The sequence below is a fragment of the Carassius auratus genome, chromosome 5 (assembly GCF_003368295.1).
Source record: "Carassius auratus strain Wakin chromosome 5, ASM336829v1, whole genome shotgun sequence".
Classification (NCBI taxonomy): Eukaryota; Metazoa; Chordata; class Actinopteri; order Cypriniformes; family Cyprinidae; genus Carassius; species Carassius auratus.
The window spans coordinates 671,750-697,578 of NC_039247.1; the positions used below are offsets into that span (position 1 = coordinate 671,750).

The 25,829-nt window shown below is 35.9% G+C and overlaps 2 protein-coding genes across 3 annotated transcripts in view; both read right to left on the minus strand.

The window, feature by feature from the left end:
* Nucleotides 1-720: 720 nt before the first annotated feature.
* On the minus strand, nt 721-18,108 carry LOC113070053 (dehydrogenase/reductase SDR family member 11). Its single transcript, XM_026243216.1, has 7 exons — nt 17,682-18,108; nt 5,605-5,814; nt 4,655-4,749; nt 4,425-4,554; nt 2,995-3,087; nt 2,852-2,917; nt 721-1,570 (listed from the first exon to the last, which is right to left on the minus strand). Exons 1-7 carry the CDS (start codon nt 17,820-17,822, stop codon nt 1,529-1,531), a joined length of 777 nt encoding a protein of 258 aa, XP_026099001.1. The 5' UTR covers nt 17,823-18,108; the 3' UTR covers nt 721-1,528.
* Nucleotides 18,109-18,798: 690 nt separating this feature from the next.
* Nucleotides 18,799-25,829, minus strand: part of LOC113070061 (gametogenetin-binding protein 2-like) — a 9,578-nt gene continuing 2,547 nt past the window's right edge. The window contains exons 4-14 of one of the 2 annotated variants that reach the window (XM_026243234.1): nt 25,787-25,829; nt 25,371-25,469; nt 24,545-24,658; nt 24,246-24,455; nt 23,962-24,136; nt 22,643-22,825; nt 21,857-21,980; nt 21,633-21,758; nt 21,317-21,447; nt 20,730-20,954; nt 18,799-19,534 (exon numbers count right to left, since the gene is read on the minus strand). The exon at nt 25,787-25,829 is cut by the window's right edge and continues 211 nt beyond it. In XM_026243234.1, coding sequence (XP_026099019.1) covers nt 19,358-19,534; nt 20,730-20,954; nt 21,317-21,447; nt 21,633-21,758; nt 21,857-21,980; nt 22,643-22,825; nt 23,962-24,136; nt 24,246-24,455; nt 24,545-24,658; nt 25,371-25,469; nt 25,787-25,829 — 1,607 coding nt within the window. In that variant the 3' untranslated portion in view covers nt 18,799-19,357. Of the gene's footprint in view, nt 19,535-20,729; nt 20,955-21,292; nt 21,448-21,632; nt 21,759-21,856; nt 21,981-22,642; nt 22,826-23,961; nt 24,137-24,245; nt 24,456-24,544; nt 24,659-25,370; nt 25,470-25,786 lie in introns of both variants that reach the window. The other variant, XM_026243226.1, reaches the window with a different exon arrangement.

Sequence of the window (25,829 nt, forward strand, 5' to 3'; positions counted from 1 at the left end):
ACATTATTAAAATCACAATTAAGCACATTTTGTAATGCAAGCAATTGTTTTATTACATTACAAAAACTTGCCGTAATAAAAATGATTTAAATCTGCATAAAGGCATTTCGACAAAGATTAAATATATGTGAAAATGAATTTTTGTTGACCAAAAAAAAATAAAAAATAAAAAAAATAAATAAATATATATATATAATATATATATATTAATTATTTAAATATATATTAATTAAATATGCTTAAAGGCATCACAACACATAAGATCAATTTTATTAGGAATTGTTTTGTTGGGGGATTATGGTATTAATAATTGTATTAAGGGGTATTTATAATTGTAATGAAAATAAGGTCATAAAGCATAAAGAATTTTAATTGTGACAATAATTTGATTACAATTAAACACATTAAGTGCTTTTTTATTTGTGTTAAAAAAGAATTACCATAAGAATGTTTTTTAAGTAGTGAAATAAATACCTCCAACAAAAATGTCATGTAATTAAAGTATATTTATTATATTAAAAAGTAAATTAAAACATAAAATTAGTAAATAGCCAAACCCAAATACTCAATTTTAATAGGAATTTATTATTATTAGAGAAATGTGAATTGTCTAATAATTTTCTTAATTGTCATTAAACTAATATCACAAAATATTATCTTAATTTTCTCAAGAGTACTGAATTTAATTTATTTCATTTAATTTCATTTAAGCTTCCATTGTTGAAATTAAGGGTAGTTTTAATAGAAAAGAAACACACACACACACACAAACAAGTTTTAGATTGTTTTGTAGAGGTGACATACAGTGAAAAGGAAAGTAATTTGTCCATAACCAATAATCATAATCAAGTTTAATTCATAAGAATTGACTATATCAAGTATTATTTATCTTCAAGTCCTCAACAGTGTTTTCATGCGTTCCTGTGAAAGAAGCCAGTGTTGTACCTTTCATTCAGTGAAAGTTCAATGTAAAAACCAAGGTTTATCAGCAGGTTTCTGCAGTCAAACGGGTTTCTCTCGTGAAAAATCACAAGCTTGATTTCGTTTCATCGATTCACATGAACAGATGCTGGATCGGTATGAGAACCACATCTACATACAAAAAAAATATTACAGTAGGCTAACTAACATCACCTCACCGAGCAGCGAGCGGTTTCTATTCATCACACTCTCAAACAGATATGTAATATGACCTAAAAACAAAATGTATGTGCATTTCACGGCACACTGGTCTCAGATGACTGTATCAAACAGTAACACACTTTAAATCTTCCTTCTTTTGCTCCAGTTTCTCAGGTTGTGTGTTTTTAGAAAAGCCTGTAAGTTTCCCCTTATATTAGAGACAGCAGCAGACTGTGTGCATCTGTGATCTCCCGAGCATCAGATGGAGACACACAGAGCTGTGTGTAAGATCCGATCTGCAAACCCAAACCTATTCCCTTCAATCAGTTCTTTAAAACTAGGTGTTAAAGGTGTTTTTGCCCAGTAGATGTCGCCCAATGTCTGTCGTTTTGTTCCAGATCGGCTCCTACGACACCTGCTCCACCGACCGCATCTGAACATCACCGATCTACAGCAGAGAGAGAGAGACAAATTCAATACAGATCGATCCTAGCTGGATCCTTCACACAGTTTATCACTTCTTGAAAACTACTTGAAAATGTCCTCGCTCTCAGGCCATCCATGATACAGATTCAGAGAAATGTAGCATTGCATCAGTGTCTCATCAATGGATGCTCTGCAGTGAATGGGTGCCGTCAGAATGAGAGACCAAACCGCTGATAAAAACATCACATTAATCCACACCGCTCCACTCCAGCAGTCAACATCTGGAAAAGACAAAAGCTGCGCGTTTGTACGAAACAAATCTATAATTAAAGCTTTCTTAATTTAAATTTCTGGCTAAAATATGAGTCAATAATCCATAATGATGCTTCCTCCAGTGATAAATGGTCTGGTCTGAATCAGGAGAGAAATCTGCACAGATCAAGCACCGTTTACAAACCAAAAAAGCTCTTGACTAATATGTAGCTGGATTTTAATCTGAGAGACAACAGGAGATGGATTTAGGAAGCATCATTATGGATTATGGACTCATATTTTAGCTGGAAATGTAAATTAAAATCATCTTAATGGATTTGTTTCTTACAAACATGCATCTCTTGTCTTCTCCAGATGTTAACTGATGGACTGGAGTGGTGTGGATTATTGTTTTTATCAGCTGTTTGGACTCATTCTGACGGCACCCATTCACTACAGAGCATCCATTGATGAGACACCGATGCAATGCTACATTTCTCCAAATCTGATGAAGAAACAAACTCATCCACATCTTGGATGTCCTGAGGGTGAACATTTTCAGCAAATTAAAATGTGTGGGTGAACTATTCCTTTAAAGTGAAAGCTGTTTTGTCTATCTGAAAACATTTCAAACTGCACATGGTTTTTGTTATTTGATAAATGATTGAAATGGACATTTTTCAGGTTTTGAAGAAAAATTTGAAAAACCTTTATACTTTGTAGTCAATGAACCTCATAGTTGAACTTGAAATAGATATTGTTATAAAATAAAAAACACACAGTCCCAGAAAACACACAGAAAAATCATGGATCCACAATTTGCAAATGCAATTCAACAACATATTATTATAAGTTAAAATAAGCGTTTTCTACTTTAATATCTGTTAAAGTGTAATATATTCATATTAATATATTTGTGATGCATAGGCGTATTTTCAGCATCATTCCTGCAGTCTTCAGTGTCACATGATCTTCAGAAATCATAATAATATACTGATCTGCTGCTGAAGGGACGTGTCTCACTGGTAGTGTGTGTTTATTTCGGTCTCACCTGGACATGAGCAGGTGCGCTCAGGACGTATGTGACAGCGCTGGCGATGTCTTCTGCTTTCAAACACTGCAGAAGACAGTTCATGATGCAGTTAAACAGCAGGACTCGTATATAGAGACACGTCAAACACGCCATCCGTTTACCTTCATACTTTCATAAACAGCCGCGGCTCTCTCCGGATTGCTGTTGTGATGCCTGAAGGCAAATTCAGTTTCCACTATTCCAGGTGATATACTCTAGGAAAAAGGAAAATTGATAGGTTGATAATTACGACGATGCTGATTTCTTTATTACATGAAAGGGCATCAGATTACTAAATTAATTATATTGTCAAAGATTGATAAGATTTCAGAAAGGCTGCATTATCTACAACAGCAGCTTAAATGTGTCACGATCGTTAGCTGGAGTGCCCACGAACTTCAGTAGAGGGCACTCCACTCAGGACCATTCCACCCATCAACCACCAGATGTCACCATATCACTTGGACACTAGCACCTCTCATGTGTTGCACCACACCCAAACTACATCTCCCATGAGCCTCTGCTTCACTATCACCTTGTCACACCTGCACCTCATTCATCAGCTATTTTCTTGCCACACCTGCACCTCATTTACACACACATATAAGCAGCACTCACACACAGCCACATTGCGAAGTCTTGTTTAGCCTGTCTGACATTTCCGAGTGGTTTTCCTAGTGTTTGTTCTCCCGGAGTATGATTTTTTACAAAGTTTTCTCCTCAGTTGTAATGTTAAAACTACCAGTTATCTGATAAGAAAACTTTTGACCTTTTTTTTACTTTATTCTTAGGGGTTTACATTTTTGTCATCTGAATCCATTTGACCTAATATTAATTCATTAATTAATATTTCAAAAATGTAACAACACATTTGTATATTCACAGTTCTCTGATGCTGGTTAATGGTCACAAGTCATGCATGTAAACATCTTTTTTAAATAAGCGTTTTATTTAAAAATTATTAATTGTTTTGTTTTCATTTTTTTTAATTCAATTAATTATTAGCTGTCCATCAGCTCATGAACCATAGTTTGGGAGTCTCTGATCTAGGTTATAAATACCCCTGCTATTTTAGGATCTTTGAGATACTATTTTTAGTTCTTATTAATATTTTGAACGAGCTTTTATTAAAATTTCTTCAGTTTTCATTTTAAATTTAGTTAAAGTTTTATTAATTTTGTTGTGTGTATGTCATTTTTATTATTATTACTATTATATATTTTTTTATATGTCTATATATATGTCTATATATTATAGGTAAAAACAAATAGCCTGAATGCACTGTAAGTCGCTTTGGATAAAAGCATCTGCTAAATGTATTAATTTAATTTAATGTAGTTTTCACATTTTTAGTTATTTTAGTACATCATAGAAAATGAGAAATGTTGCCTTGTCACCTAGCCGAAATAAAATGTTTTTTTTTGTTGTTGTTTGTTTTGTTTATATTTTATTTTAGATAAGGTTTACTTTATTTCAAGTAACTACATGTTTTGAGTTCACTTTGATAAGTGTGTGAGTGTCTATGTGTGTGTGTGTGTGTGTGTGGGCTCACCGTGGCTCGGATGTGTGTCCTGGCCTCCCGTAGCTCCTGTCTCAGTCCCTCTGTCATAGCGGTCACAGCGTATTTGGTGGCGCAGTAGAAGTGTTCGTCAGCGCTGGGCACCATCCTGTGACCCCCCATACTGCCGAGAGAAGAGCAGAAACAGCCCCGGGTGAGTGTGAGTGTGTTAAGCAGCACATCTCTGCTGTTAAACACCTCAGACACACAGTAAAGCTCAGCACCTGTTGATGTTGATGATGTGTCCGTCATCCACGTGTCTCTCCTTCATGGACTGGTAGGCCTCACGCGTGCAGATGGCCAGAGCGAGTATGTTAACCTGCACAGGAACACAGATGGTGAATGAATGGATGATAAAGATCCAGATAAAGATCTAGGGTCATATTTTATCACAAAATCGTTCCTGAAGCTGAAGCAGTAATGCACGATGCTAGCAACGCCAAGGCCCTGGGTTCGAATCTGATACCACTGATACAATGTTTACCTTGAATATAATGCAAGTAAAAGAATTGCCCAGGCAATTACAATTTAAAAGAAGTAAATAATAATTTATGTTTTGCAAATTAAAAAAAAAAAAGCCTATTTGGACTTGTTAACTAAAAATTACAATAACGATATCAGTGCATGAATCAAACTCTATCAGAATGCAATGCAACTGTTTGTTGGTGCATCAACATTTCAATTCATGCATTTGAATTATATACAATACATGCTATTTTAACACTTTAACAGTTCATGCATTGCATAAGAATGAAACCCATGAGCTTTGCATAGCAGATCTACATTGCACGGGAAACAGCTGCCATTGCTCAAGTAGCTGTTGAGTTAGGAAAAGTGGTTTTGAGTGAGAACTGCAGTTAACAAGTAAGTGAAGAGCTGTTTGAGTGCTTTCAGCGCTTTATTTACCTGCACATGATGAAGTGTTGAAAAGGTGAGTGCAAATTAAATATGCAAAAGTAATGGATAAAATTTTGACCAATCCATGGCTGTTTTAAAACGAAGGCTGCATTTTCAGACGAAATGATGAAAAAGTAGGCAGCAACATTAGGACAGCAACTCTGCATTTAACAGCACAGCATTGCAACTTTATGCAAGTATATGAGACAGAAATCAGTCAGTCGGGATGCTGCCTATATAGACAGCAAAAGTAATGATGTGTGTGTTTTTAACTTACATCGATCATATTCCTCCAGCCCTCTGTCCTTCCGCTCAGCAGCGGTTCGTTGTGAGCCAGGCCGGCGTTGTTGATGCACACGTCCACTCCCTGGTGCAACGTCTTAATGGCTGAAAACATGGACAGAATCTCTTCCTCGTTGCACAGATCACACTTATACGGGATCAGAGTGCCGCTGTATCCCGCGCTCTGACACTCGGCTGCCAGCTTCTGCAAGGACCAGAACAGAAAAGGTTTGAAAACTGTGACCTTTCAGTGTCTTCTGAAACGGATGAGGAGACTGACAGCTGTTTGAGATCATAAGAAGAGCACTGTTTGAACATATATAACATGGAGTCAGAGACGTTTCGGATCCATGTGCAGTACTTTATTATCAAGAATGGTCAAACAGGCAGAGATGAGAAAACGGCGTCATGTATGTCAGGGGATATCCAGAAACGGTAACACGCAGAGGTCGGGGCAGGCAGCAGAGAATCACAGTCAGTATAAACAATCCAAGATCAGACACGGAAGGAACAAATACTAGGAAACCGCTCGGAAATGCCAGACAGAACTAAACAAGACTTCGCACTATTAGAGAGTCCAAACAGTAGATATAGGGGAGTGGTAATGGGGAACACCTAGTGGTGCCCGAACTGAGCAAGACGAACTGAGCAAGAAGGTTGGAAAGTTACATCTGTAACTTAGTCCAAATTTGGGGAACTGTACTGTAATATTTCTTGCATTGAAAAAGGTGGGTTTTTGTTTGTATATGCTGTCAATTATAGTTCTTTGAAGTCGGAAAGTCACACTTACAAAAAAAACAAAAAAACATTGGAATCGACTAAGAAATTTGAATGTAAATGTAAATTTTTTTAAATGAATTTAAATATATTAGCAATAAATGAAAAATATTTATAAATGAATTAATAATCCCATAATTGTGCAACATATACATATTTGAAAACACGAGTCATGTCACATTACATTTTTAAATAAATTTAAATTAACCACTTTTTATGAAACCGTAAAAATAATAATAATAATAATAAAAAAACGGTGGATGATTTAAGAATTTTAATTAAGATATTGAAAATTCTACCACTGAACAGAAAGCAATATATATTATTAACACTCAAAATATCCACATTTAGTCTCTCAGCACTGGCTACAGAACGCACAAGTGAAATCAATGCCAACGTGCTGCATTACAGAAGAAAGAAAAAACAGATTTAATTCAAACAGAGAAAGGGAGAGAGGGGATATCACAGGATGAGCTGCTCTCTAATTCACTTTCTTACGACTGCATGGAAATAGGTACAAGAGCAGGAAAAAGCTGGTGTGAAGGAGAGATGTTTGGGGAATTCTGAGCTGTAAGTACACACACACACACACACACACACACACACAGGTCTTTCTTTCTTTCTGTCTCCTATCACCTGCAGCGAAGAGCAATTTGGCCTGTCACTGTATATTCACATCTTCATTAGTAAAGCTGAAGATCTGAAACAGGAAGTGAACAAAAGAGCCAGAAACAGCTCAGACGTACAATAGCCATAACTAATCCAATCAGACGCTGCTAACGAGGGCTGTCAGACTCACCAGTACTGATGATGTCAATACTCCATAAGTCCATATTGAAGTATACATCTACAGCTATTTTAAATTGTAATATTTCACATAATTACAGTATTTTTTATTAAATAAATGCACCCTTGGCATAAGTATGAAAGGCTGATTAATTGGGACAGTAATTAAATAAAATAATAATAATAATAAAATAAACTAAAAAAATAATAAAAAAATAAATAAAATAAACTAAAATAAAATAAACTAAAAAATAAAAAATCTGAATTTTGAGATAAAAAGTCACAATTAATTTCTTTTTAAATTCCGTGGCAGAAATTGGCTTTCATAAATAAGGGACTTCTGTGTGTGTGTTTGTGTGTGTGTGTTTTCCTCCCATTTATTTACTTTTACATTATTTACTTGATACTGTTGTTAAATCTACTGTAAAACAAGTACAGTTCAAGTACACTTCAAGTACAGTACATCAATTGCATCTTTGTTCTACGGTTTATATACTTAGTTCTGTTGCTCGTAATTTATATCTTACAATTTTTGTTTAATATAATGAATACTAACTTGAATATCTTCTTGGCGAAAATAAATGTCTTAATTTAATCATATAATAACAGCTGACTATTATTAAATGATTCCTGTCAATCACCTTTTTAAATGATTAGTTTCTTAAATAATATTTTTAAATTACTTATATACACACACATACAGAAGAGGAGTGTTAGAGGAGCTGGTGAAAGAGCTCACAGTGTAAATGGACCACTAAAGGTCACACGGAGCGGAGGTGTTTCTGATTAATCACACACACACACGCACACACACACGCGCACACACACACACACACACACACACGCGCACACACACACACACACTTCCAGCTGTGATAGATTACAGCTGTCCAAAGTTTGGGCTGAATCTTTCATTAAAATCATTCAAATAAGACTGGTTTGAATGATTCAGACCGCGGGCTCGTTAATGCTGCATCATTAGCGCTGTTGATTTGGTTCTCCTGCACCGAGATCAGAGGACAGGATGGGTGCGGCCGGTCAGGATCAGTGTTGTGTAACACCTGAACTAACCTGTGAGGCCAGATTTAATCAACCGGCTCCAACTGACACACATCTGCACAACCCAGTTTACTATAAATACACACACACTACAGAGAACGCTGAAAATAGAAACCACTGGTCTGCTGATATCCCATAATGCCACAGGAACACTGAACACTGCCAGAACTCAGAAGTTAGATTAACTTAAATAAAAACAAAATCACAACTATTGTCTTGACAACTAGCTGGAATAAAATAAGTTTTAATGTATTTTATCATAGTTAATGTTTATCTTATTTTAAGTAATAACGTTTTTATTAATTTCATTTTAGTTAACACTAATAACCCTAGTGTTTAAATATATATATAAATCATTAAATGGTAATATTTATCCTATTTATTTAGTGAAATCTATGATTCTTGCATTAATCATTTTTAATAAATTTTGCTAAAAACAAATTACCATTTTAAGCCATTAGAGCAAATACATAAATACAGATAAATATTGAACATATATATATTTCAGTGCTTTTGACAATGTTCAATATTTATCTGTATTTAACTGAAAAGATATCCCAAAAACCCATACATATATATATATATATATATATATATATATATATATATATATATATATATATATATATATATATATATATATTTTTTTTTTATTCAAACAAACTTAAAACTGAAAAGATATCCCAAAAGCCCAGTTACTAATATTATATAGTAAAATAACTATAATATTACAATAACACTAGCAGAATATCACTGTAATAAAAAAGGGATTCACAACCTTCCCAAAAGCAATATCATGAACAATGTCATGAATTTGACCTTTCTACAAGACGGATATGAAAGTATTTGCCTGGGAAATGTGTGTTTAAAGCAATGTCCCAGTTTCCCTTACAAAAGTCTCTGTAGATCTCCTCCAGCTGATACAGAAGAAGATTGACCGAGCTGTCAGAGGATGTTTAGCATGCACACTCAGCACATAGAGCACTTCTCTCTCCGTCAGTTTTAAAGGCACAGAATAATCGTGTTATATTTCACCTGAAGTGTTTTGGTGGGAGAAAACTGCAAAGGTTGAATGCACTGCATACTAGACGATCCTGATCATTTCTAGCGCTTTATGCCTTTAAACACGACATCAGACTCCAGGGGGCTGATCACACGCAGTAATAGAAAGAAACGACACGTCCTCAGACCGTCTGACCACCGACGGATGAATCCATCTCACTACACGAGGGGGTTTCATTACGCAACAGCTCAGTATAATCACGGATTACGCCACACAAAGCCTTTCAGCATATTTCTTCATGCAACTACACGAGAACCTCACTGTGAGGAAAAAAACCACTCAGTAAGAAATAAGCAAAGCTTTGAGTCTTGTTCTGAAACATAATCACATTTGATTTATTGCAGGGCTGTGTCTCTCCCTCGCTCAGCGGGTCTCCATGCACTCGATGAACCCACACACATCCACGTCATTTAGTGTAGAGACAGTGGCTTTCAGGAGACCCTTCACATCTGCTTTCATATCTCAGGCCTCCTCTGAGCCGATATAAAGCTCTTGTTGCTCATTTCTACGAGAAATATTAGATGCGCTGCATCTGTGGATGTGACTAAACACACATACAGACACATTATACAGGGGTAAGATGCCACCATTAAGAACAATTAAGTGCATTTACTCTTAAATAGTAATATATTTAGATACAAGATTAGCATGTGCATCAACAAATGTGTTATTAAAGGAAATAAATAGTACATTTTTCTAAAAGAGGTGTAATAGCACAAAATTTAAACCTAAACTGTCCTCAACTACCTGGTTAAACTATTGTATATTTTATAGGAAACATTCTTATTTATCTTTAGATATATTATAATAATATTTGATATTAAGTATTATTAATATTTATATATTTTTATATAGTGTCATTAACGGAAAATATTAAATCAACTATTGTATTTAAAACTATTTTGACAATACAGTTAAATAATCAAATACAGATCAAGCTAAATCTGAATACAAGAGATTCATCTGAAAGTGTAACTTATTTTATGACTTATATAGAGGCATATGCATATTTTCATATTTAATTGTCCATATTTTAATTGAAGATATGTCAAAATAACAACACTATGAATGCAGACTGAATGATTGTACTCAACTGTCTTATATAGGTTTTAATGAAACACGAAGATGTCTGAAACATATTCACGGAAATACTAAATATTAAGCTCATTAATTATAATAAATATAAGAAAAAATAGAATAGCATGCCATTTTGGGCCTTCTGTGCTAATTCTGTTGGCTCAACTTACCCCAAATGTCTAATTTTATCTTTAAAAAAAAATAAATTCTAAATAAAGACGCAAATTTAGATCCCTTACCTTCGGACCTGTTTCAACTGACAAAATCTCACCAATGTTGTTATTCAGATGTGATGACGAAATTAAAAATAACACATGATTTGTGTGATTTTTAATGTAAGGCACAGAGGGGTTTTTATTAAATTTTAGCACCTGACTGACGACAGGAATCATGTAGATCAGGTGATGATGCATAAACGCTCACCAAATCAGTGCTGATCACACTCTGCATGAGTTCAGGAGGATGCAGCAGACTCTGTATCTTCCATTACCTCATGCCACAACACACATCAGCGTCTGCATGTCAGGATTCAGTACACTGCCATTGGCATCACGGTATCATAGTCAAACAAACTCTGAAGTTATGTGGCTTTTTAACTTATAATAAAATCTAAAACGTTTAGAAGACCTTTAGATAACACAAAATGCAATGCAATATTGTAAAATAAATAGATAAATAAATTCTGATACCTGACTCAGCTTTATGATCTGGTGATTTACATAAAAGAGAGGTTCAAGCTGAGAGAAATTTATATTATTATGATCAAAGTCAATAGCATTTTTTTTATGAAAGAAATTATACTTTTATACAGCAAGGACATATTAGATTAATCAAAAAAACTGTAAAGGCATTTATATGTTATACAAATACGTTCAAACAGAAAACACATTTATTTTGAATTGTAGGTTAATAATAATATTCACAATATTAGTGTTTTGACACAGCGTTGAGCAGAGGAGACTTCTATAAAACATCTACAAATATTCCTGAATTAGTTTTGAAGCTTTGTGTCTGCATTGAAGCTATGAAGTCTTATAAGGTCATCTAAGATGATTTTGGAATTTGAACTAGAACGATATTTTAATTTCGCCAAATGTTGGGAAGTTCAAGCTGAAAGAAATGTACATTATAAATATGCCTTTTAATTTAGGAAGGAAATCACAGTTCCATTGAAAACAGTGTTTTAATTCATATTTGTGTGTGCTGAAGTTTCATGACCCATAGATGCTTGTGTACTGTTATTGTTCTGCACAGCTGCACTTTTAAATGAATGATTTTATATAACAGCAAGGGATGTGCTACATGTTTTTAATGCAAAGTTTGACATATGATGTTTGCACTGATAAAAAAAGACTATGCAAGTGTAGAATAAGTATAGAAATAACCCTTTAAAGCACTTTGTATGTTCATGTCATGTGTGAGCTACATGTTTTGTTTGTGTTGCAGTATTGGAGCTGTTTTCCATGCTGGGTGTCTCATACACAGCTCTCTCGCTTTCTTTAGCTTCTCTCTGTGAAATTCAATAGATCTGAGACTGCTGAATCAACACATCTAGTCTCAATAAGCCCAACTTAACCAGCAGGCACAATATGTGCTGTGTGGTCAGTGCACTTTCAGTATTTTATGAGTGTTAATCACAGTACTGGGGTGAAATGTGCAGAGCTAAATAGTTTCTTTTACGAAATGAATGCTTTTATAGCAAGGATACATTCAATTGATCAAAAGTGACAGTTTATCATGTTACAAAAGGTTTCTATTTCAAATAAACACTGTTCTTTTGAACGTTCTATTCATCAAAAAAATCCTGGAAATAAAATCTCGGATTCCATAAAAAAATATTTCTCAATGTTTTCAACACTTATAATAATCAGAAATGTTTCTTGAGCAGTAGATCATCATATTATTCTGATTTCTGAAGATCATGTGACACTGAAGACTGGAGGAATGATGCTGAAAATACAGCGGAGCATCACAGGTATGCATAACATTTTACATTTTACATTTTAAATGCAGCATTGGTGAGCAGAAGAGACTTCATTCATAAACGCTGAAAAACTTTTGAGGGGTATACAGCATTGTGTCTGCATAGTGACGCTATGAGGTCTTATAATGCTGTCTAAGTAGGCAGCTCACTAGATTTTGAAACAGAGCTGAAGAGCAAAAGCATGGCAAGTGTACATCAGCAAGTGTGAATGAATGTAGCACAATCCATTTCCAAGCACAGTGGGGAAAAACCCTATTTCCTCAAACTTCGGCTGGCAAACAGCCCAGAGATCTCAACAGAAGCTAAACTAAAAGAGTCCGGTCCGTCTGAAGGCACCGCAGTGACACGCTTAAACAAATACAATGAGCCTCCTGCCAAGACGACAGAATGAATTATGTGCAGCGTCTCGATCCTCGGCCCCCGGAAGACCACTGAGAGTCTGTGAAGGCTATTTGAGGTCTGATTAAGTGCCTTTTACGAGAGCCGTGAAACATGGCATTAAATCTGACGACTGAGGCAGCGCTTAGTGCTTTTCTCAGATCTGATAGAGCACAGTTCACACTGCAGTTCACTGGCTTTACTTCTCTGTAGAAATTATCAGAATTGTGTCACTCCAATCCTTCTTTCATTCATGCAACAACAACAACAAAAAAAATTACTAAATTGTTCCTGCTGCATACAAAAGCAGATTAAAAAAGTGCCTTGACCTGCTCCACAAAGATCAATTTCATGCAGACAAAATATTTTAAAACTAAAATTAATGATTTAATTTTTTTTTTTTTTTGCATGACATTAGATTTTATTTATTCATTTTCTTTGAAGCATGGAAATTACAATTTTCAAACTGGAAAATAGCTGAGTAAATGTTAAAATATTATCCTTGTTTAACAGAAATAATAAATGCATACGAGTTTGAAACAACATGATAATAAAAGAGTTAATTTGCTCTACAGTCTGCTAAATGCAATTATAATGAACTATTACGAAGATATTAAAATTAGAAGCTCTTTTGAAACAATGTGTAGTACTATGAAAATAACTATATATAAAATATTTAAATCACTCATTTCTAAGTGAACTGTTCCTTTAAGAGCCAGATGAAAAGAGAGCTGATTGATGGATGTTGACTCATGAATGAATGGACGGGCGGCTGATGTCATCGTCTGATGTTCGCCCTTGCAATCTGACACATTATAAAAGTGCCCACAACTGGTTTGGTTGTGCATGCTTCAGTTGCAACAAAACATACACAAAGGCCATCCATTACTGTAACTGACAACTGGAATGATCAGTTCAGGGAACCGTGGTTTGAGAAAGCTGAGCTTCCAGACAGGAATAACAACATTGCACAGTGACATTTCCCATTCATCACACTGTCTAACACAAGCATGCATGTGATATTTGCACTTCAGTGTGTGATGATGTTTCATTCAGTGCTAGGAATGGCTTTCAAGATATCAAGGTTGGTTTAATCAATTAACACTTATGCTGCTGTGCAAGCAACGTTCTCGGAATGTTCTAGCAAGGTTCTCAAAAGATTAGCAGAAAAGCATTTGAAAAACAACTGTTCTAAAAGGTTTTAGTTGGACGTTTTTTAAAAATGTTACTACTTGTTTCAGAACATCAAGAGAACATTCAAAAGTAACATTCACATGATAAAAACGATAAAATGGAATGTTCATAAAACGTTACAATAAACACTGAAATCATTGGGGCTTTTGTTTTTTATTTTCCCGATGGTAAAAAATTAACAAAAAATAGATATGAGCACAAGATATGAATATACAGAATAAACCCATGAACACGCTGATTAAAGTTTTGTGCTCATGCAAAGCCACAACAAATCTAGCTGTGTCGTGTTGATCAGGATTTGTAGAACTGCTTTACTCAAACCACTCTTTTCCCAATAAAACAACACAGTTTGAGTAAGCATTATCAATGTAAGATGTGCAAATCAATTTCTTAATCTCAACTAGATTTTATGAATTCTTGGAGTATCGATAACCTGTGCAAATATACAACTAAACTAAATTAAGAAACAATCTGCCAGTACACAGAGCTGAGCACAAAGTCACTATAGTATGATTAAACCAGTCACTTTGCCTGAAAGTCATGATTAAAGTGCTTCTAGTGCGGATCGTCCCAAGCACCCCTGAATAAACTCTTCTGATCTTATCTGTAGTTAATGCAATGCAATGCAAAGATCCGTGTAATGTTTCAATCATTTACTCATTAAAGGAACACCCCAAAACTTGCTGAAAATGGACATCTTAATGATTAATTTGTTTCTTACAAACACGCATCTCTTGGCTTCTCAAGATGTTAGCTGATGGAGTGGAGGGGTGTGGATTATTGTAATGTTTTTATCAGCTGTTGCTGTTTGGACGGCACCCATTCACTGCAGAGGATCCACTGGTGAGCAAGTGATGCAATACTACATTTCTCCAAACCTGTTCTGATGAAAAAGACTCATTTTCAGCAAACATCCAGTCTCTAACAGAACACGTTTGGTTCATGTGACTCTCATTTGTGTTTCTTGATCAGATGTGTAAGGCAGACAAACAAAGTGTGCAGTGCTATGTTGAGCCTTGATCACATGATCACAACGAAACAGTCAGTGCTGCCAAGGTCAGCGGAATATTGCAGCTTACGGATTCCATGCATGATGTACAGATCATGACACCAGCGGAGGGCCTGCATGCACTGTGTCACACACCACTTGTTTTCTGGGAATCGACTGAGCTTGAAGGACAAGTGAACGACACACTCACCACTGCTGCAGATTCAGCCTAAATCAAGATATTGATTTAGATACATCCAACTGAAAGCAAATGAAGGAGAGTGATCAAGATGTTGGAGCATCAAACCATCAGTCCAAACACAGACACAAACGCTCGTCCAGCAGTATGGGTGGAGAGGGAGTTGTAGTATTAATGGAACAGACTGTTATCCGACTGGACTGGACTGTAGTGTAACTACTGTACATACAGTACACCAATCCATTCTCTGGAGTCCTGTAGCTTATGTATAGTGGTGTTGAAAAGCACCATTAATCAGATGTATTAATAGAGTCTGATGTTGCTATTTCTAACAGTGATGATGGTAACAACTTTAGGAAGTAACTAAAAAGGCATTACTCAAATCTTCTTTAAATAAATAAATTACAGCTATTTACACTGCGTATCGCCAGCAGTGTATCGCAAAAATCGGCTCAAATTAAAAATAACGAAATAAATCACTCAATAAATAAATAATGCCCTGAGGCCATCTATTATGAAAGCTGGCACATAGGTAAAATATTTAACATTTTACACACACACACACACACACACCTTCTGATAAGTTGGAATACAAAGGCAGGGCTTTTACTGTGACAACACTTTTGCTTTACATCCATGCAAAGCATCAGGCTGCTGTGTGTGAATGTTTATATTCTTGAGGGACAGTCCCAAACACACACACACACACACACACACACAAGCACAGCCAAAAACACAATTAGAGTGGAGCCTCCTGATCGGATGGACAAAGCTCGCCTTGACTCTCGTTTCACTATGCAGATACGGATCTCATAAAATATCCACTTACTGTATCTTTATCTTTGTTGTTGATAAACCTGAAAAGAGCCTCGAGTCTGCTCTTCAATGACGGTCTACATGTACACACACTGACAGACTGTCAAAATGACACAAGAGTTATTTCCAGGAATGAAACATTTACTAATCGGGAAAATCAAAGCTTTAAAGTGCTGCAGTAAATCTGAGCAGCTTTTACCAGGCCATAACCTTCAACCTTTGTCCTTCATAACACACATTATGAATGGTCTGCACTGTTCAGACAGACAAACAAAGAGCACAACACTTGAAGTCATTTTATAAACCAGCAGTGAGGAAATAAAGCATTTGTTTCGTAAAAAAAAGAAAAAAGCAGCACTTCAAATTCGTCCTTATCTTACTGAATAAATCTTGATACCATCTATAAAAACACTGTAACTTGTGACTTCCTTGCCTGTGTAAAGAGACAGTTCATTCAATCTAAGCTGCAATAACAGCTCATTATGAGCTTCCACATTTATCTTTACAGCAGTACATTTCAGCAGCTATTGTTTTATAAATCTGGCACAGTGTAATCATGCATTACACATGTCCAGACAGAAAACCTCCAGTCCCCAAGAAAAACATCATTTAAATATGTTTCAAAATGAATGAATCCTTCACTGGCACAAAACAAGTTATAATATAATTATAAATGTAATAAATACAAAAAATAGCTAATATAATCATACACAAAATATTAGGATAAAAAACATATAAAATAAAAAAATTTAAATATATAATATTAACAAAAATGATATTAATATACATACATATATTTTGTATTTACTATCTTATAATCTAAGATGGATAGATACTTAATAATATAATAAATACAATTTTTATATAATAATTGTATTTTATATATTTTTATGTAATATATAATACATATGAAGTATAAACCAATTAACATATAAATAGTTATAATTAAAGATATAACAATATAATACATGTTTTATATATATATATATATAAATTCAGTTTGTTGTGAGAGTTTGGTGGAGTCTTTTACTCAAGGGCAGGGTGGAAAAATCTCATCAGTGACTGACAAGACATGATTGATTGATTGACAGCTTATGAGCAAGTTTTGAGGAATGTTGAAGTGAGAAGCTCTCTGATCAACACAATTCTTCTGGTCCTTCTTAAAGTGACACTTACTCTACAATCAGTGCTTGTGTTGCACCCATAATTTCTAAATAGTGTCATTTACCCATTGTCGTGTTGTTCAAAGCCCCCTTCTGTGAAAGACAAGAGGAGATGTTTTGAAGAATACGAATCATTCTACTCTTGTGTGCGAGTTTAAAATGTGGAGAAAACAGTGACAGAATTCTCACTTTTGAGTAAACTACTTTTAAACCCAAATAGCAGTATATTCAACATTATGCAATACAACAAAAACCAGAGTTAAACTCGTCTAGACTTATGAAATTATGTAAAAACGTATTGAACTGAATGCAATATGTACAGTAGTGTGATTTTGTATTGTAGTGTAAAGTGGGCGGGGCGAAACCTATCAATACTTCACACGCGATCAATCACTGTAACAGGTCGATTGTAGCTGAGCTGTCATTTCTCCAAATGAACTGAACACCCAACTTCTAAATAAAGCACGAACTGTCTGTCTCCTGAGGAAAAGCACTTGACTGACTCGGGATGCACTGAGCTAACACAAGCAGCGCTGAGGCCCTTGAGCGCTCACAATCTGTTTTAGAGCTCGTCTGACCGTCGCTTACCTCGATCTTGTCCACGTTCCGCGCGCAGCCGACCACCTTCATGCCGTGCTGGACGAGAGCGCGAGCCACCGCTGCTCCGATCCCGACAGACGCTCCGGTGACCAGCGCGACTCTCCCCTTCCAGCGCTGCATCATCACCATCAAAGGCGCGCGATGTCACAATGTAACACTGAGAGTTCTAATCCGCGCCGGACTGAAACAATGTATCAGCGGATCAGAAGTGCAGCGCGCGTGCAGGAATATCGCCGAGTCAGACTGGGATCAGTGAACGTGTTAAAGGCGGGATCAAATCACTCCAGCCCTCCCTGATCTTCTGCGGTTAACACCCAGGAACAGCTCGACACACACGGATCCCACCCTCGCAGAAACCGCGATTAATTATTAACGGCGGCGGAGATAAGAAGAAAAAAACCCAACAACAACAAAGACAGAGATTTAGGTTGCTGTTGCCGCCTGCACGGTGTTTCTACTCCTAAATTGATACTGTAAACAAACGCTGTATTATTGAAAATTTGTATAAACCACTTACCAAAAAAATACTTATGGTTAAATGAAAGGTGCTGGAGGAGGCAAGTATAAAAACCAAAACAAGCATGCAACCAGAAATATCAAATATAAAAAGTGCAATATTTTTTAACATCATTGGGATATTTTTTTATCGTTTTTATTAATAGTTTATTATTTTTTATTTGTATATTTAGGGCTTTAATTATGCAAAAATGTTATTTATTGCTATTGATTTAGCTGATAAAGCTGAGATAAAATAAGTTGTAACAATTTAATTTTACATTTATTTCATTTCTTGTGGTTTTAGTAACTCAAGTTATTCTTATTATGGTAACTAGAACTTATTTTTTTTTAGCTTTCAGTTATCTCTTAGCTCACTATGATTATCTGTACTTTAAGCATGAGGAGGAAAAAGCTGAAAAACACACCATCTAGTGATGACTGACTATATTTTTGACATTTAACAAGCCTTATGATGATAACATGAGGTTATTAACATGAGATCTTTTAAAGGTTTTTTCTTTTTTCGTTGCAACCTTTATATGAACATAAGCCATTTCTATATGCCAACATGTTTATGAAACCCAATTACACACAGAAAACTTTCAAATCTGATGCATATTAATAAATATTCTTTATTTTGTAAATTTCGCACATTGCTTTCAACATCACATCCAGTCACTTCATAAATGGATGTTTTCATCTCCCAGTAAAATCATTTTATTCAGATATTTATTTCTGTACACATTCATCAGTACAATTCTTGCCACTAAGACGGTCACAGTTAATGAAAAAAAAAAGATAGAAATATATAACAAACAATACATTAAGACTACCAACACCTAACCCTACAGCCAAGGCCTGCAAGCTCCAGGATCCATTTAACAGCTGTGTTCCTAATGACCTGCTCCCTTATCAGTGTCAAGAGAGAAAGGAAAAAAAAAGCTAGCTGTGATTGGTTGAGAAAGAGTGAAAGAGGAGGGGCCATAAGGGGAAGATGTGTATATAGATGCAAAAGATGTGAAACATTACCTAACAAACATGAACATCATCAAATACAGCGCTGAAACTGATTCTCTTACCCGTTTGGTATTTCTAAACTCAATGCAGCAGTGATCATGAGTGTTTTGACGCTCTATAAAAATAAGTGTGAGTTAGTGTGTGTGAGTCTAGTTGACGCTGGTGGCCGGCAGCCACTCGCCGCGGCAGTATTTGGTGAAGCGATCTTTAAGGTGCTGTCTGTACTGGTCTCGTGTGCGGTAGAAGGTTTTGTTGTTCTCGACAAACGCCTGGATCTCGTCCTGCGTCAGACAGGTCTCTTCATCTGAAGTCACTTCAGATTCATTCTGTGCACAAAGAAAATCACACTTTAAAAATCACTGATCATCAGTCGATCACTGTTCTACAGTCTATTGAGTGCATCAATCTATTAGAGGTAGACTTAAAGGAGAAGTTCACTTCCAGAACAAAAATGTACAGATAATGTCCTTCTTTTATGACAATAATTACAATTATGTAGTTGGAGGAGAAAATGAGATGGGAGTTCTTCGACATTAAACAGCAGAGCTAGACAAGACGAGTGTTTAAGGGTTAAAAAGTATAAAAATTGTCTTTTTTTTTAAATTTAGATAAGACCCTTCTAAAAATCCTTTGAAGCTGCATTTAAACTGCATTTTGGAAGTTCAAACTCAGGGGCGCCACAGAAGTCCATTATTATGGAGAGAAATCCTGAAAAGTTTTGCTCAAAAAACAATTTCTTTACGACTGAAGAAATAAAGACAGACCGACATGAACATCTTGGATGACAAGGGGGTGAGTACATAAATTTACATATACATATTTTTCACAGATTTAAATAAAGCTCAAATTAAATGTTAATATTAGATGAAAAACGTATACCTGAGAAACAACTGAAAAAAGAAAAGAAAAAAGAAAATTATGTTTAGGAATTGTCAAACTAAAATTTCTTAAATTACTATAAAATAAAAATGACAGCTATATGGACTTTTAAAAAGCTCAAAAACTAATTACTAAAACAGAAATTGTTGCCTTGAAATCTAACTCAAAAGTGTCCTAAAAAAACCTTAAGTACTAAAATTATAAAAAATTAATGCTATATGGAGATATTAAAAAAAGAAATCGCTAAATGAATGTGTCAAAAGCATATAATAAAACTACTAAAACATAAGCTAAAATGAACTGAAATGAAAATTCAAAAGTAGGGATGTACCAGTAAAGGTTTTAAGTGATGATCACTCTTATGTGTTAAACAAAACTCATTAAATACATTACTTCATTGCAGAGAAAACAAATATATAATAAACTAGGTTAGATGACAAATCAGCAACTAAATAACACATTTTGGGTACACATTTTGTTAGGTGAAAAAAATGTATTTGATTTGATTGGTAAAAATAAGTGACCTTAAGGCAGTGCTAAATCTGGTAAACAAAAAAACAATGCAGTATCAGTCCATAGTGATTATATTAGTGTATAAATAATATTAAAATAACACTGGTTCACAGGTGTTATCAGACTCACCAGTAACTCCATCAGGCTTTTGGCACAGCTGTTCTCCTGTGTGCAGGTGTCCGGTGAGACGAGCTGACTGTGGAAGTGTCTGCTGCTGCTCACACGAGGAGTGAAGCTCTCACAGGATTCACAGCACGGAGCTACTTTGCTTTTGCACAGATGCGGTGAAGGGAAGGGAGACTCGTGAACAGCAGCAGATCCAGATCCTCTGCTACTGCAATCTGCTTCAGATCCCTACCAGAGACAAAAAAAGATCACAACCAGTGCCTTGACGGCATGCATCCCCAAAAATATCTGAAATATTTGGATAGTAAGTCATTTCATACATTTTAGCTTTAAAATTTTGATTGTTGTTGAATCGGATACACACACATTTACCGGTACTAATTATTATTTGTAATGTAATGTGTTATGTTGTTAAGTTAAATAAAAACAGATATAGACAGTCATATGTTGTTCAACACGATCAAATTATCTGAGAAACATATTGAAAGCAACTAATAAAAAGAATTCAAAGCAGCCCGTACAAAAAAAGTTATTGGCTACGTTGTCCAAAACAGCTGGGAACTCACATGCTCACTCCTGCAAAGTGCCGCCTTGTTTTTTCTTTTCTTCTTTTTGTTTTTGCCCTTTGTGTTGTCTTCAGAGTTAGCCCAGCACTCCACACAGCTGTCCACAGCGTCCTCTTCCTTCTCCTCCAAGCAGCGATGACTACACGAGTATTCACCTGATGATACACATAAATATGATCATTATCAAGGAATCCTCTAAACATGATCCAGACTGCACATAAAAATGTCAGGAGCTCTTGTAAAACAGCAAGCTCAAATCTGATTGGCTGGCTTTAATCAGTCGCCTTAAGTCACTATAGACCTGGAGATTGACAAATCATCACCAAATGTATTTCCATACCCGTTTCCTCATGGTTGCACATGCCCTCGGTGCAGGCCACGTCTGAGCCCTCTCTGGATCCCGTCTCGCTCCCCTCCAAACTAGAGCAGTAGCCACAGTCACTGCCGTTACTGTGAGGCAGCAGGGCTAGAGGAACCAACAGACACAAACTCGACAGTCAGGTGCATTCTGGGTAACCTGCATGCATGATTCCATTATTAAAGAATAAGAAAAGCTGTCTTTACCTTTCTTGGTTTTGGGGGAATGCAGGATGGAGGCGGTGCAGGTGCAGGATGAACTCTGGCTGGTGATGATGACCTCTCCACTGCCACACGACTTACAGCCGCCGTCCACAGACTCAGACGAACCCTGAGCAAAGACCAAGAGGAAGTGAATGAGGGTGACGGAGAAAGACCAATTCAAGAACAGCGTTGAGTAGCAAAAAAAACAGAAATTTTTTTTAGCAACTTGACAGAACAATTTTCACAGCAATGTTTTTTAATGTTTTACTGTACATATATACATCTTACATTCAATAGAGTTAGCTGAAATGAAAGCCACATTATTTTATACCATTAAAATTCCACTTTTATTTAAATGTATTTATAAAAATGTTATCAAAAGTAACAGCAAATATATTTACAATGTTACAAAAGAATTCTATTTCATAATAATGCTGTTCTATCCCTGAAAGAATATATACATAAAGAATAAAAAACGGTTTTCAACACTGATAATAATCAGAAATCACAATATTACAATGATTTCTGAAGGACCATGTGACACTGAACACTTCCATTTTTGGTTTGCGAACCAATCAAGTGCTTACATGCGATCTTGATCGTATTAGACAAGGATTAAACCAGTCCCTTTCAAGAGCAAATTGTTTACATGAAGGCTTTTCGGTCTGATTCAGCCGACAGATTCTATAGTTTCATGCAAAAAAAGTACTTCAGGCAGTACAATAAACAGTGCTATTAGAGAAGACGAAGTGAAGGAGAGGAACAGAGACACATTAGATCACTCATTACCTCATCAAGACTTTTATCCTTTTCCCCCTCCGCCTCTTGTTCGAAGCCACACTTGTTTTTGCGTCTGTTCTTGCGTTTTTGCCTCTTCTTCTCCTGTTTGAGTTCTTTGGCTCTCTCCTCTTCTGAGAGCTCCTCACAGAGCTGCTCCAGCCGGCTGATGCCCTGAACCCTCTCCACCGCCATCTGCACATCATTTAACACAAATCAAGTGAGCACATTAAAATATACCACACAGTAGGAATTAAGGGCCAGGTTTACTAAACAGGGAAAATTAGTGTGAAAGTGTAGATGGGAGAGGAAAGTTCTCTGGCTCTAATGCATAAAAAAAAAACTTCCCGTAAGGATCAATGCAATAAAACGGTTGTTAAACAATGGTGCAAATACCAGTAAATCGTGTTGCGTGATTAATTTAAATACTCTCCCAACATAAATCATTAGGGGTGTACCGATTCACTCGTTTTATCAATGCATCGATTACAAACCCTGACGATGCATATGCATCAATCTTAAAACATGACTTTTGAATCGTGAATCGCCAATCTAGGACAGTAATAGATTTAAAAGGCTAAGAATCAAATGAATCGCGATTTCTATAGCGATTCAATGCTTTCAAAATATATACACATTAAATTACTACAAGCACGGATTAATGCAGACCTTGAATGGTGTTCGTGCTCCTCTATTACCGCTCGAGACCGTCACAGTATTACGCTCGTGCTCCGTTCGTCTCTGCGCAGCTGATGTGTGATCCCTCCTTAGGACTCGTGTCCAGTAATACTAAAGTTAAGTAGCTGTATTCTATTCTGTAGTTTGTCAATGGCTCTCTGCATCTTACCGACGGCGTTGCCTGAGCAGTCGAACGCTGTGTATTTAGTGCATGGATGGAGCAGAAATGTAAGTGTCTTAATCATACACACAGTTCCATTGAATGATAAATGTGTTTTAACAATGTTGTTGAACTGAAAGTAAACGGTTAAAATAACCACAGCATTAACAACGACCTTGAAATAAGAGCGTGATGTTTATCTGATAATCAGATGCATGAAAGTAGCGTTTGTTGTTTTAGCAAACAAACAACGGGTACGTTTTCTCTCAGAATCATCATTAGCTGATAGAGGAAAAGTTAAACAGCATTTTATTTGGTGAAAATTAGATGCAAATTTTTCACACTGGATTTTTTAAAGCACTAAATTTAATGAAGAATAAATAAATCTAATCGTTTTTAATGATTTGATTAGTTTGGATGTATACCCTACTGATAGAAAGTAACATTTAAGATTGAAATGACTCTCAGCACGAACACCACATGAGAGCTTTACCTCGAAGCTTTTGCGGAGCGCATCAATGCCCAGATAGAAGAGCATCTGCCACGTCTGCTCTTCTGCTCGCAGCTTCTGCCAGATTCTGTGCAGCCGCTCGTACAGATGTATTCCTAGACACGTCAGCACCTCCTCCTGTGCGATATCTATGGTCTTCGCGTGCCTCTCTCGACGCCTGTAAGTGAGCCAAACACTCTTAATGAAGGTATATCTATCTAACTTCCAGTAGATTATATGGTGTGACTTTAATGCACATTACACAGCATGAGGACTGGATCACTCACTCATAACCCCCAGCGAACTCTGGTTCTGCTCGGCCCAGTAAGTGTGCGATGAAATCAGTCTCGCAGCAGACGTGTATGTGGTGCTCATGGGGACAGCAGCGTAACCCCTCATACAGAGACGCACAGTAGCCCTTCTCTTTACTGCAGTCCAGATCTCCTACTAGGATGTTATACGCTCTCAAAACCTTGTTCTTACAGTCCGTACAGAACCTGAGAATGATTTGCAGAAAGAGAAAAACAATAAATACATTTGTCTCGGAGCCAATTCAGAGAAATATGTTGAGGTCACAAGCTCTCACCGGTGTTTGTGCAGGTATGTCTCCAGAGTCTCCAGTAAAGAGGTGCTGTCAATCAAAACCACTTCATCACGACACTCCTGTGACATCAGTTCCCACACGTCCATCCAGCTGCCCCTGCAGGACCAAACAACCCACTGATATTGTCACTTGTAACTCTACCAGGATCAGAAATGTAACATTTTTGCCCCAGGATTGATTTCCAGTGGCATTTTTATATTGCACTTTGTAAGTGCATTTTTTATAATTACATCATTAAATTAATCTTATTTGTTTTTTAATGTAAAATATATTTATAAAATGTATTTTGTACAGGTTGTTACCAATGAATCTGCCAGGGCACGTTTATTCACACGGTCAAAAACTGCATAATGTTATGAGATTGAAGTAATTGATCTCATTTTACATAAAACTGCACTATATATAATGGAAAAGTAAAAACAGGAACTGTATTATTATGACAAAAAGTCTTTATTGGTTATCGATCTCTTGTAATATATAATGTATTTTTTATTCATTTTATTAATGTCAAATGTCTTCATAGATTTAATTTATTTCTGTAGAGGCATTATATGAACCCTTATGTTGAATTTGGGAGGCATTTTTGTTCATTTTGATGGCAGATTTGCCCCAAGCACACATTAATTTCCGACCCTGACCACTACTCACCCAAGATTTTCATATTTTCATTAAATCTTTAACCCAAAATATTTACATTATAAGAACAACACTGCAAAAATTTGGTTTGGTTATGTTGTCAAGGAAGCACAGAAAAAAAACACCAAATGTAACATGACGATTAAAAACAACAACAAAGTTACTAACTCACCCTAAAGGCTTCGGTTTGTGCGTGTCTAAAGAGTGCAGCTGACAGCGTTTGTTCTTTTTACTCATGGGAATAGAGTCAATTACGTTGTTTACCTTTGACCTACAACAAGGAAAGAAAAAGCACACATTAAAATGAAAAACAACTAAATCATACAGGCAAAGGAAAACAAACTAACAGACGAAATGATTCAAACTGCGTGTCCTTTACTTAATATAATGCACTGAGCTTCCATAACCGTTAATATTTTCCCTGCCCATCATTTTACCTTGAAGAAAAATTACAAAAAAGAAAGATTTTCTTGCGAATCTCACATTAAAATAAGACCAGAAACATTTAATAAAAAGTACAACATTTTAAGCGGACTTCAGTTGGTTTGAGGCAAATGTTGGACACTAAACAGTGTCTGTAACTCTTACCCGTGAACATAGAAGAGTGTGTAGAGCTTCCTGGGGTCTGTGA

Excerpts from the sequence above, each read along its gene's own strand:
- LOC113070053 (XM_026243216.1), bottom strand. The coding sequence starts at position 17,822 with ATGGTGATGATGCAGCGCTGGAAGGGGAGAGTCGCGCTGGTCACCGGA. Across the intron at positions 2,918-2,994 it reads CTGTTTATGAAAGTATGAAG|TGTTTGAAAGCAGAAGACAT; the intron begins GTAAACGGATGG and ends TGTCTTCTGCAG. Across the intron at positions 1,571-2,851 it reads GCGCACCTGCTCATGTCCAG|ATCGGTGATGTTCAGATGCG; the intron begins GTGAGACCGAAA and ends TCTCTGCTGTAG.